This window comes from Pseudorca crassidens, chromosome 5 (assembly GCF_039906515.1).
Source record: "Pseudorca crassidens isolate mPseCra1 chromosome 5, mPseCra1.hap1, whole genome shotgun sequence".
Taxonomy (NCBI): Eukaryota; Metazoa; Chordata; class Mammalia; order Artiodactyla; family Delphinidae; genus Pseudorca; species Pseudorca crassidens.
The window spans coordinates 25,817,365-25,829,896 of NC_090300.1; the positions used below are offsets into that span (position 1 = coordinate 25,817,365).

A 12,532-nucleotide genomic window follows, 5' to 3' on the forward strand; every position below is an offset into this window, starting at 1 on the left:
ATGCTAATTTCCAATATATTGTAGTGTTTATAATGTATAACACTTTCATTTGTTTTTGAACACAGGGCCCCCTGGACCAGCTGTCCCTCCTCCTGCAGGCCACCCAGGAAGCTTGCCTGTGGGATACTACAGTCCACATCAGCCCACTACCTTCCCCTTGTACATGCAAACTGGTGGTAGCCATCCTATCCAGTACCAGCCTGGAAAATATCCTGCACCACAACATTCTGCTCCAATAGTATGGATGCCAATGCCAACTGTTATGCCAAACTGTCCTCCAGGTCTGGAATATTTAGCCCAGGTACTCCACACAAATCCAAATTATTTTCTTACAAAGTATGACTGGGGATCCAACAAAAAGAGACTGGATAGAGTGGATAAAGGGATGGGTCAGTGATGACAGATGTTTGTGAGACTATAGGAGTGGTAGTGCTAATTTCAGAAATGTGAATGGGGAACAAAGAAGATAGGGATTTTTTTGGTGGGATGATACGGTTTTTGTGAAGGTTGTATATTGAATTTTAAGACATTCAAGATGTCCTATGAAGGCAGTTTAAAAACTAGGAATTGGAATAGAAGAAAAATTATCAAAGATGTTAATTGGAGTGTCATTTGCTTAGAAGTAAAGGCTGAATGTCAAGAAAAGCAACATTACAAAGAACAGAACAGAACGGTAGACAGTGAGTAAATCACACAGTGCCTCAGGCCATTGCTATTTCTCACCACCCATAGTTTTCATCAACCAGTCCTGTCACCTCCCAAAGCATACAAGGTAAATAAAAATAGGGGACCTCCAAGGATACTGTTTCAGGTCAAGTTCCGGAGAACCCCTTTCCACAACACAGAGACTCTCTAATTTTTATCTAGATGGACATTCTAGGACTGGGCCACCCATTTCAGAAACTGGGGCAACATGCCCACAGGTTTGTGTACCATCAAATGGTACTGTTTAAAAACCCATATCAGAAATAAAAATGTTGCTTAATGAAAATAAGATAAACCTAGTATTGCAAATCCCCTAGAAACTACTAAATCATGTTTCACTTTTAGAAAAAGCAAGTGTTGGAATATTGATACATTATAAGCAAGGGACTTGCCAATTCAATACATGTCTCCCCACCGTAGTCAACCAAATGTTCCTTGGAGTTTGACATGTTTCTCTTTTCAGTTTTATATACTGACTGTTAATCCTGTGTATTGAAAACCATTGTTACAAAGTTCTAGTGTTGATCTTTGAAAGTAATACAGTTGTATCAGGAAAATTTGGATTTTACATAAACCAAAAACTTTATTAACCTGTTGTTTGGCAAAATATTGACAAAGCCAGTCATTCAGGTACAGTGCTAGAGTAACCCCTACATTATTTTGGAAGCTTATAAAATGTTTATAAGTTAACCAAGTTTAGAAAGTTTATTTTTTTACTTGATGATAAATGTAGAAAATTTCCTTAGAAATCCAATATCTAGAGTCATTTCTTTTTAAAAATGTATAGCTTTAATATTGTTCATTTAAATATTAAAAAACCATTTTCTTAATTTCTTCTATTACTTTAGGTGAAGTTAAATGGGCATATTTTATGAAATCTATTTTCCCTTTCAGCAATGTTTTTAGTTAAAAAAAAATTGAAAAAGAAACAAATAAAACAAGTTTAGAGCCAGACAAACCTGGGTTTTAATTCTAGCTCTACTCTCTCCTCACTCTGCTACCTTGAGTAACTTTTCTAAACTCTTGGTGCTTGAATTTCATCATCTATAAAATAGTGCTAGTCATACCTACTCTATTGGTTGTTAGGAGAATTTTTAATGAGATAAGTTTGTAACATGCCTAATATTTTTGGCACATGGGACCCAGCCAGTGGATAATAGCTGTGTGGATGTTTTTAGTTGAAACACCTTGTGTGTAGGTGGAAGACACAGAGCCAGGCATCCAAGCATTTTTTCATCCTACGCTTTTATTTTTTTATTTTTGGCTGTACCTTAGTTCCCCGACCAGGGATTGAACCCATGCCCCCTGCAGTGGAAGTGTGGAGTCTTAACCACTGGACCGCCAGGGAAGTCCCTATCATAGTCTTTTTGCCATCTCGTGTGCAAATTACATGAACCATTATCAGGACTATCCTGACACTTTAACATCCAGAGTAGCAGGTTTACATTATTTCTAGAATATCGGCTTGGCCAGTGACTCCACACTTTGTTAGAACTGCTTCTTAACAACCATAGTATCTTGTTGGGTAAACTGCTTTCACAGTAACAGGCATTTCTTTAGAATATTTTGCTCAGCAGTAGAAGCTCTTACCAAGTAGTGAATATTTTTACTTTTTAGTTATAGATGTTTAAGAGTCCCTAGAGTTTTTCAAAGGGACTGTAAACCACCCTAGTGGCCACTTTTGATAATTTTGTAAGACATGTTTAGGCCCTCTCACCTGATTGTGTTTTCATAAAAGAAATTTTTTTTTTTTTTTTTTGTGCTACGTGTGCCTCTCACTGCTGTGGCCTCTCCCGCTGCGGAGCACAGGCTCCGGACACACAGGCTCAGCGGCCATGGCTCACGGGCCCAGCCACTCCGCGGCATGTGGGATCTTCCCGGACCGGGGCACGAACCCATGTCCCCTGCATCGGCAGGCGGACTCTCAACCACTGTGCCACCAGGGAAGCCCGAAAAATTTTTTAATGAAAGAAAGATTGTATCCTCTCTATACCCTCCTGTAATGGATCACGCCACAAAATGTTTATGTCAGGTTACATTATTTTAAATTTTATTTATTACCACAGTAATGTAGTGTTTATTAATTAATGTATTCAACAAACATTTGGTAAAATATGGCATTTCAGGCAATGTTCTGGGCTCAGGCATTAGGAATGATCTAATGATCTAAATTATCTACAATTAGATAGATATGAGTAGTCTGTCCTTAAGGGGGTTTCTTTTCTGCTAGGATGTTCTCAAGTATAACAGATGATGGGCCAAAGTGTTTATCTTTACAGTGATTCCTAAGTAAAGTTAAGGTAGAAGTTGGTCTAATGGTATTACCAACCTCCCTTTTCAAGGGATTCCATCCTTGGAGAATGTTTCCTCTCCTTTGCCCTCATCCTATTCACATGCTTCCAGCTCTCTTGGATCTTCCCCTATTAAAGTCTGCACTTAGGGAAGACCCTGGCATCAGCAGCCCAAGTGAATGGAAGTCAGTGTGTTAACCTCTTTCAGGGGTACTGTGAAGTAATATGAGATTGGACATTCCTGTGCAAGGTCCACCCTACCTCATTCACTCTCCCTAAGCCACTGAGAAAATTGGCTTCTCTGTGGCTGGTCCATGTTAAACGGTCCCGAACTTCCTGACAAGTCCAGTCTGTGGGTGACATATCAGAGAGACCAATGAGTAGGAACTGAACTAGGCAACATAGCTTCTTCTGGGTGCTGTTACTGAAGCAGGAAGATGATTTTCTGATATTTTAGAGAATTGTTTCAATATTTTACAGTGGACCTGGAGGAAAGTGATCTATCTGGACAGCTCTGCTAATAACCATCTGATCAGGTGCAGATGGGCTGATTTTACTTGATAAAAATGTTTTTGATTCCATTCAGTTTCAGAGAGAGATTTTTGTATCAATTGATACATTTAATTTCTGTCTCATCAGTTTTTTTTCTAATACTGGTTTGATTTGATTCTGTTATTTCTCTCTCTCCTAATTGCTTTGTTCTCTCCCAACAGTTGGACAACATACATGTTCTTCAGCATTTTGAACCCCTGGAAAGTATGTATACTTTTGTAGTGTCCAGCAATATTTGAATCAGGTGAAAATTTGCATCATCCAATATCTAGTTCCTTATTTATATTGATCATTTTTTAGTGGTTCAAAGAGAAAAGACTATCCTCTATTACCCTATCTTCAAGAAAGTAATAAAGGGACTTAACTTTGTATAATTTTATATGTTTACACATCATACATGAGCTCTTAGATTTCAAAAGGACTTAAACATTTTTACCTGATCGAACGCCCTATCCTTTACCCATCTCAACTCCTCCATATTCACTTTTCATGGACAAGGGAAAGAAGGAGCAAAAAGACTAGAGGAGCTAGTCCAGGGCACCCTAGTCAGCTAATCAATGGCAGAGCTGGAAATAGAGACTCAGTCTGCTGAGTTCTAAGTCCAATGCTGTGGAAGTAAGAAAAAATCACGGTAAGCACAAGGCCTGTTCTCAGTTCCCCTCACTGTATCAGATCTACACCCTCATTTCATTCATTTTACCTCCACATAGAGCCTTTGACTCTTCTTATTTGGTTTTCTTATTTGCAATTAGTAATGACCCTAATCCTCTCAGCATATTTCATAAGCTGATTAATTCATGGTCTGGTGTATAATTTCCTTTAAATGTTTTTATAATTAAAGTTTTCTTAATTCAAGTACTCCAGGAATATTGTTTCCAATCTTTGCTTCTATGTGGAAAAGTTTTAAAAATCATTTTACACTGAACTTCTCAGAAGAAATGTTTTAAAATTTCAAAATTACCTATATACTTATAGGGCATATGAATTACAATGACGTTCTAATAATTGCATATTTTTCACCTGAAATTTTTTAAAAAGCTCTTTTGCTTTAGGCCCCTGTGAAATACTACAAAAGGACTTCTTGAGGCCCATTTTAACTGCTTCTAAAATAAGACGGCTCTCTCATTTTTAGTGATAACAGGTTTTGAAACTACTAATACATATGATATTAAAAACAACCTGGGCCAGATGGTTTACTTTGTGACCGAAGACACAGATGATTATACCAGGAATGCTTATCGGACACTGAGGCCCTTTGTGCTCCGGGTCACTGACTGTATGGGCCGAGAAATCATGACCATGCAGAGACCTTTCAGATGCACCTGCTGCTGCTTCTGTTGCCCCTCCACCAGGCAAGAGGTAAGAGGACAGAAGTCTCATCCGTTGTTTCTTCCTGATCCACGGTTGTGCTCCTTCCAAAGCTACACAGGAGGGGACTTTCATGGCACAGGCAGAATGGAAGAAGATAGTGGGGTGGGGGGAGGAAGGAAGCCAAATGCCAAATTGTCTTACCTATGGAAAAACCACAAAGACATTGTTCATGTGGGTTCATGTCTTCAGGTGCTAGTTGCGGGGGGCGGGGGTCAAGCACAAATGAGGGTTATTTAGTCAGTGATCGCAATTCTATCAGTTGTGTCTACTGAATTAGAAATTAGTCTGTTACCTAGAACACACATTTGTCTAAATGTGCCTACATATCCCCAAATAAGGTCACACTAAATGTAGACATGCTTTTAAATAGGATTGGAAGAAACTTCAGATACTTTTACTCTACCCATCATAATCTACACCTTGTTACAGATAAAGAAAGGGTGGCTAAAAAAGAATAAGTGCCTGAGGATGATGTTACACTTGGTAGATGCTAGAACTAGAAAGCAGTTGTGCCAAGTTACAGTTTAGTTGCTCTTCTATAATCTGTGCTGCCCTAGGAAAATTGTTTGCTACAGGGAAAAGAAAAGTTTTAGAGAGAGATCCAAGAGAATTTGAATTTCAAATATGCCACCTACTTAAAAGTGGGCAATTTACTTAACCTGTTTTAGCTTCAGTGTTCTTAATACGTTAACTGGGCAGAAAAAAATACCTCCTAGGATTACTGGGATTTTAATTATATGTTAAGTACCAGCATTTTCAATAGAATTTACTTATAGCCTCTGTGCCTTGATTTATTCACCTATAAAATGGAGGTATTAATAGTACCTATCTCATAGGATGGTTATTTTGAGGATTATATAGTAAATAAATGTCAACTGTGTTAGCATAGTGCCTGGCAAATAGTTTAGTGCTCAGTGAATATTAACAATTGTCAGATAGCTTACTCCTTTGTCATTATTGTCTTTGTATAATAACAGTCTTATATTTGAGATCAGTCTCCACTTCATCCTATACTTATACACACATACTGTTGTCTTCACAACATACAATTTTCAGAATGCCTCTTTTCTCTTGTTTCCTATTACACTTGTCATGTCTGAGATGTCAGTCTAAGAAGCTAGCATGTTACTTTTTCATGGATTGTGCCAGAAGACATGAGACCCCTAGGTCAGGGGCAAAGAACTTTATTACAGCACAGTAAGCAGCATGAGCTCCAGCACATGTGCATAGGTCCCCTCATCCCCAAGTTCTACAAGGATGACTCAGCGGACCCCAGGTAGATGCTACATATGCAGCTAAGGGACATGGAGCTTGGAGAACTGACCATTTTATAACAAGGAGTAATTTTGTCCCAAAGGGAACATGACTTCATCTCTCAAGGCTGTTCACTGAAATACAGCCCTAAGAAATAGCCTGGGGATAATGGAAGACTCTTTCCCAGTGACAGTTTCCCTAGTTCTTGAATGAATTAGGAACATACCTAGGTTGTGTGTATCTGTGTATGTGTATACCTATACATGTAGCATCTTTGCCTCTGTCACTGCTTCATTTGCAGCTGGAGGTGCAGTGTCCTCCTGGCGTCACCATTGGCTTTGTTGCCGAACACTGGAACCTGTGCAGGGCAGTGTACAGCATCCAAAATGAGAAGAAAGAAGATATGATGGGAGTGCTTGGGCCATGCTCAACCTATGGCTGTGGTTCAGATTCTGTTTTTGAGGTAAACAAATATAAAAATAAATGTTTCTACTATTTTTTCTACATCTACTAACAGACCTCAGAATGATGTGCTTTTAGATGATTTTTGTGTGTGTGAATGAATAAAGTAATGTGAGAAAAGAGTTAACTAACCAGTTGACATTGAAAAATTTTCAAATTATCATTAGGGGATTGCTTAATGTTTTCCACAATGTGAGCTTCTTTTGCATGATTTCAGTGTTTGATAAAGATAAGAAGAAACCATTTAAAACATTAAACCTGAGAATAAATAGCCTAACCTAATCCATCTATTTTATTCTTGGCTGTATTTCACTAACCATTTTTACCAAAGATTTCCAGGAACAGAATATAGGTCCTGAGTAATGAAAAGGCCCCACATATCACAGAACCAATAGAGCACCCCTGAGGTTGTGCAAATTGCTTATTTGCAAGATAGAAGTCTGTCTGCATCCTCAAGAAACAAGACAACACTCATAAACCAGGATAAATCTTATAGTGGATTTTAACATTTTCTGGAAGAAGGAAAATCCTTCTGTTCTGCCTTCATCTCAATGGCCACAAAATGATAGCTTATTACTCTTAACAGTTGTGACAACAGTTGTGACAAAGGAGATTCCTGGACTTCTTAAAGAGTTCTTTCTAAATGCCTCACAATTCAACAAAATTGATAATCCAGAATTGCTCATTCAAATATTTTCTATGACACTTTCCTTAGTTCTCATTTTACATAACCATATCATCAACCATGACTTATTTATTAAAAGGCCATTATAGATAGATAGAAAATGTAAATAAGCCAGATTTCGAGCGCAGGGTGTGTGGGTCATTTTAATCACCAAAATGTAGTGTTTGGTTATTATCCTTGTGGCAGGTGCCTTCTAGAAGCTGAAGCCCTTTGGGATTCTGACATACTTTAAGAAGACAGGGCCCACAAAAGCCTGAGTGATCATATGGATTTTGTGAAGTGAAAAGAGCCATACCACCTTGCTTTTGCTAACATGTTTCCCTCGACTGGGAAAGACTCCCTCCCAATCCCCAATTCCCACCCTTTGCTATATGAAAAAGAATTTCAAAATCAGTTTAAATCATACCTCCTCTGACAGGCTTCCCTAATAACTCATTTGAGGGTGAAGAAAGAACACTGGCCTGAGAATTGTAAGATACTCCCCAGCTTGGTTGTCAACCAGTTGCAAGGCACTTAACCCTTCTTGGCCATAATTCCCTATTTGAAATTATATGATTACTATATTCATTTCCTGCACCATATTTATACTACCTCAGTGTAAACTGCTTATAAACAGGAGAATAGAGCATGTAGTTTAACACCTTTCAATCATAAAGTCACATTCTTGTCTTTCTAGGTCATATCCCTTGATGGTGTATCCAGTATCGGAAGTATTACTCGGAAGTGGAATGGTGTGTTATCTGCAATGAGCGATGCTGACCACTTTGAAATTCACTTCCCATTAGACCTGGATGTGACAATGAAAGCCATGATTTTTGGAGCTTGCTTCCTCATTGTAAGCATTTTGCTTCTGAGTTATCCTGAGAGAATTATTCTTTCTGATGAGAAGCAGTGTAGTGCAGTAGAAAGGCAATACGATTTGAAGCTGTCTCTGCCACTTACTAATTATATGTCTTGCAAAGTGTTTAACACTTGCAAGCCTCAGTTTCCTTATTTGTAAAATGGAAATTAAAATACATATATATATATATATATATTTCAGGGTTATGAGTATTAGCTATCATATGACTAAAGGGGCCAGGAGAGTGCTTGAAAGATACTAGGCAACCAGTGGGTGTAATTGTCATCATTTCATGTTACTTACCATTCTCACTACTTAAAGATTCCTGTTCTTTGATTTCTTAGTGAAATAAAATAACTCTAAAGCTGATGTTCTCTCCCTTCATCTATTACCTCTTTGTCAATATACCTAAGATTTATTAGGTACAATTTCCTTGCTGTATTCCTGTCTGATTAGTGGCTAATATTCATAAATCATAGAAATAAAATTGATAACATTTACCTTAAAAACCTAATTAACATATTACAATTGGTATATTTAACATTTTTAATATTGATTATCAAGTTTTTCCTCCTTTCAACAAGGAAAATTTAGTTAATTGGTACCCCAAATGGAAAACTTATTGACTACCCACAGTTTCAGATTTGCAATTGCTGTTCTTCATATTAGGTTCTCTTCGTGAAAATTTCATTAGCTTGATTTATTCTTAACTGGAATGAGATCACCTGATAAATTATGAAGAATAACATTTTGTGCATTGCACCTAATTATCTATTTACATTCTTTATTTATGTAATTATTTATCTATCTAATTTGATATTTATCTATACATATAATTCTTTTTCCAATTTCAGGACTTCATGTATTTTGAAAGCTCTCCACCACAACGTTCATCCACTCATAATTGATGGATACCGCAAATCAGCAATTCTGATTAATGAAAAAAATTTAGAAAAGTTGGTTGGGCTTACAGTCAGCCCTCACTTATTCACAAATATATTTATTTGCTCTTGCAGATTATTGTTATTGGGTATTAGCTTTGACAGGTAGGCTGAGCGTGTAAGTGAAAGAACACATCTAAACGTGTTTCAATTGAGTATCTGTCTACCCGTCTACTTGGTAGACTAGGAGTTTACCTGAAAAAGTTATGACCCATTAACCAAGTAAACATATATATAGTGAACTTGAAAACGCTTTAAACATGAGATGAGGGGAAATGAATCCCAAAGCTTTCACATTAATTGATAGTAAAATGATGGGCTTTTTAGAGCAATCTTTGTTGAGATAGAGTAATATAGCTTCTAACTCTGACCCTCTCCTCTCCATCATCATGTCCAGTTACTGAAGGCAAATTTGATTCCAGGTGAAAAGAATGATGCTCTTCATTGTTAAAAACAAAATGGAAGGCAGAGAGAAATACTATGTTTTATTGCCCAAGGAAAATTTTACTTGTGCAAATGTATCAGAACCTTATTTTGCAAACTTCATAAAAATTTCAATGGAAATTTTTATTTTATTACAAAATAAAACATGTTTTTCATATCATAAGGTTATATTTTCTATGCCTTATTTACTAGCATACACAATCAGGAGCTGCCTCTGTATGAAGATAGAGTCAGACTACCAGGGCCATTAACCAATCTAGATCTCTGAGCAATTTAGAGACATCAGTGCCCTTATGAGAAGCTTGTATTTAATACATTTAACCTCTCTTGGTTATAGATGTCTTACATGTAAAATAGGTTTGGTCGAATCTCTAGGATTGCCTATTGAACCCGTGTCTCATTTGATATGACACAGAGGAGATGATATTTTTTTTTCTTACAAGAAGATCCCTGATTTGAACTGTGCTGTTCAAATTGCAAGAGTTGGAGTTTTGTTTTTAAATTTTGAAATGTGACATTCTGCATAGCACTTTGTAAAAGCAAAAATTACAAATGCAGACACTGCTTAATACTGTTTTGCTGTTTTTTATTTAAATGATAGATAAATCTGTATCTATGCAAAGAAAATGATAAAACACAGCAAACATGCTGCTTCTCTGGGATCTATAGCTTATCAGTAAAGATTATTTGGATCAACATAGTAAAAGTATAAATTACACTTATTTGTATTAACTAGTTAAAATCACAGTGTATTAGTGAATACACTCTGATAAATCAACTTGCCTCTACTGCACTTTAGCTTCCTATCTGGACCTGAACTCTGTTCTTTCAACACAGCCAGTACATAGAATGGAATGTATTCTTCCACTGCTCTTTATTAAAAGAAGCAAGACTGAGTGTTCTTTGGTATGAGATGAAGGCCTTCACCCACAGTTCCTATTGAAGTGAAAGAAAGGTGCCTCATTTTAAAATTATATTCATCTTTTCATGGTAAATGTTGTTTTACCCAGTTTCTTGTAATGTTCATTTTTATATGCTACTACTAGCTTTCTAAAAAAATGTAAAAACTGCTTGTTTCTAAAATAATAATTACCTTATATTTAAGGCAATTGTAGTCTTAAATGGACAGATATATTATTTCTTATAATGATGTCTGACATTTGATAGAGCAAATCAGACAATAGTGTTCAGAAAGTTTACTATATAAACTTTTCATTTTTACTTGCCTACATCCCTACATTCTAAGACCTGATGCATAATACTAAGAAAAAATTATTTCTAGCATGACATTTTAAATTTCTGTTTAAAGTTGTTGTGGTATTAACATGTCTCTTACAATTTCTTTCTTTAAAAATAATACTATGTTTCTTATATTTTTATACTACAGTTTATATTATAATTTTTATGTTTCTTAACGATATTTCATTGTGTAAAACTGATCAGATTGATTAACAAAACAAGCCATTATCTGAAATGTATGTGTTTTCATGTTTCATCATATTGTTTTTGGCTTCTAAATAAATATAATATAGTTTATAGTAAAATACTGTTTTATTTTTGACTTGTGATTGAGGCTTTGCAATAGACTGGATGTTTGTATTCCCCCCCCCCGCCCCCCGCCAAATTTATGAATTACCTGTGTGACGGTATTTGGAGTGGAGCCTTTGGGAGGTGATAGGTCATGTAGGTGGAGCCCTCATGAATGGGATTAGTGCCCTTATAATCTGCCAGCCTTGATCTTGGAATTCCCATCCTCCAGAGTTAAATGTTTGTTGTTTAAGCCTCTCAGTCTGCAGTATTTTTGTTATAGCAGCCCAAACAAACTGACAGAAATTGGTACCGAGAAATGGGGATGCTGCATAACAAATATGTAAAAATGTGGCACTGGCTTTGGCACTGGGTGAGGAATAGAGGCTGGAAGTTTTAAGGTTCATACTGGTAAAAACCTATATTGACATGAACAGAATTTTAAAGATAATTCTGATGAGAGCTTAGGAAGAAAAGAGGCAAACTGTAGAGAAAACCTCAGTCTTCTTAGAGAATACCTAATTAAACATGAACAGGATATTGGTAGAAATATGGACAATAAAGACCAGGATGGAAATGAGGGACAAGTGATCCGTATCGTAAAGTGGCCAAGAACTCTGGCAGAATTGTGTCCATGTTTTAGTGTTTTGTGGAAGGTAGAACTTGCAAGTGGTGAAATGGGATACCTAGGTGAAACAATTTCTAAGCAAAGTGTTGAAGTGCAGCTTGGCTCCTCCTGACTGCTTACAGTAAAATTCAACCTGAGAGAATGGACGTAAAGATGGGATTGTTAAGCAACAAGGAAGCAGAATTTATTTATTTATTTAGAATTTTATTTTATTTATTCTTTTTTACAGCAGGTTCTTATTAGTCATCAATTTTATACATATTAGTGTATACATGTCAATCCCAATTTCCCAGTTCATCTCACCACCCCCCTGCCACTTTCCCCCCTTGGTTTCCATACGTTTGTTCTCTACATCTGTCTCTATTTCTGCCCTGCAAACTGGTTCATCTGTACCATTTTTCTAGGTTCCACATATATGCGTTAATATACGATATTTGTTTTCCTCTTTCTGACTTATTTCACTCTGCATCACAGTCTCTAGATGCATCCACGTCTCTACAAATGACCCAATTTCATTCCTTTTTATGGCTGAGTAATATTCCATTGTATATATGTACCACATCTTCTTTATCCATTCATCTGTCGATGGGCATTTAGGTTGCTCCCATGACCTGGCTATTGTAAATAGTGCTGCAATGAACATTGGGGTGCATGTGTCTTTTTGAATTATGGTTTTCTCTGGGTATATGCCCAGTAGTGGGATTGCTGAGTCATATGGTAATTCTATTTTTAGTTTTTTAAGGAACCTCCATACTGTTCTCCACAGTGGCTGTATCAATTTACATTCCCACCAACAGTGCAAGAGTGTTCCCTTTTCTCCACACCCTCTCC

The 12,532-nt window shown here is 36.8% G+C and overlaps 1 protein-coding gene across 5 annotated transcripts in view; it reads left to right on the plus strand.

The window, feature by feature from the left end:
- PLSCR4 (phospholipid scramblase 4) overlaps positions 1 to 9,996 on the plus strand; it is a 29,855-nt gene extending 19,859 nt beyond the window's left edge. For all 5 annotated transcript variants that reach the window (XM_067737573.1, XM_067737569.1, XM_067737571.1 and 2 more), the window contains 6 exons: positions 66 to 301; positions 3,710 to 3,752; positions 4,681 to 4,907; positions 6,475 to 6,636; positions 7,997 to 8,155; positions 9,016 to 9,996. In XM_067737573.1, the coding sequence (XP_067593674.1) occupies positions 164 to 301; positions 3,710 to 3,752; positions 4,681 to 4,907; positions 6,475 to 6,636; positions 7,997 to 8,155; positions 9,016 to 9,069 (783 nt within the window). In that variant the 5' untranslated portion in view covers positions 66 to 163 and the 3' untranslated portion in view covers positions 9,070 to 9,996. The remainder of the gene's footprint in view (positions 1 to 65; positions 302 to 3,709; positions 3,753 to 4,680; positions 4,908 to 6,474; positions 6,637 to 7,996; positions 8,156 to 9,015) is intronic.
- Positions 9,997 to 12,532: the final 2,536 nt, after the last annotated feature.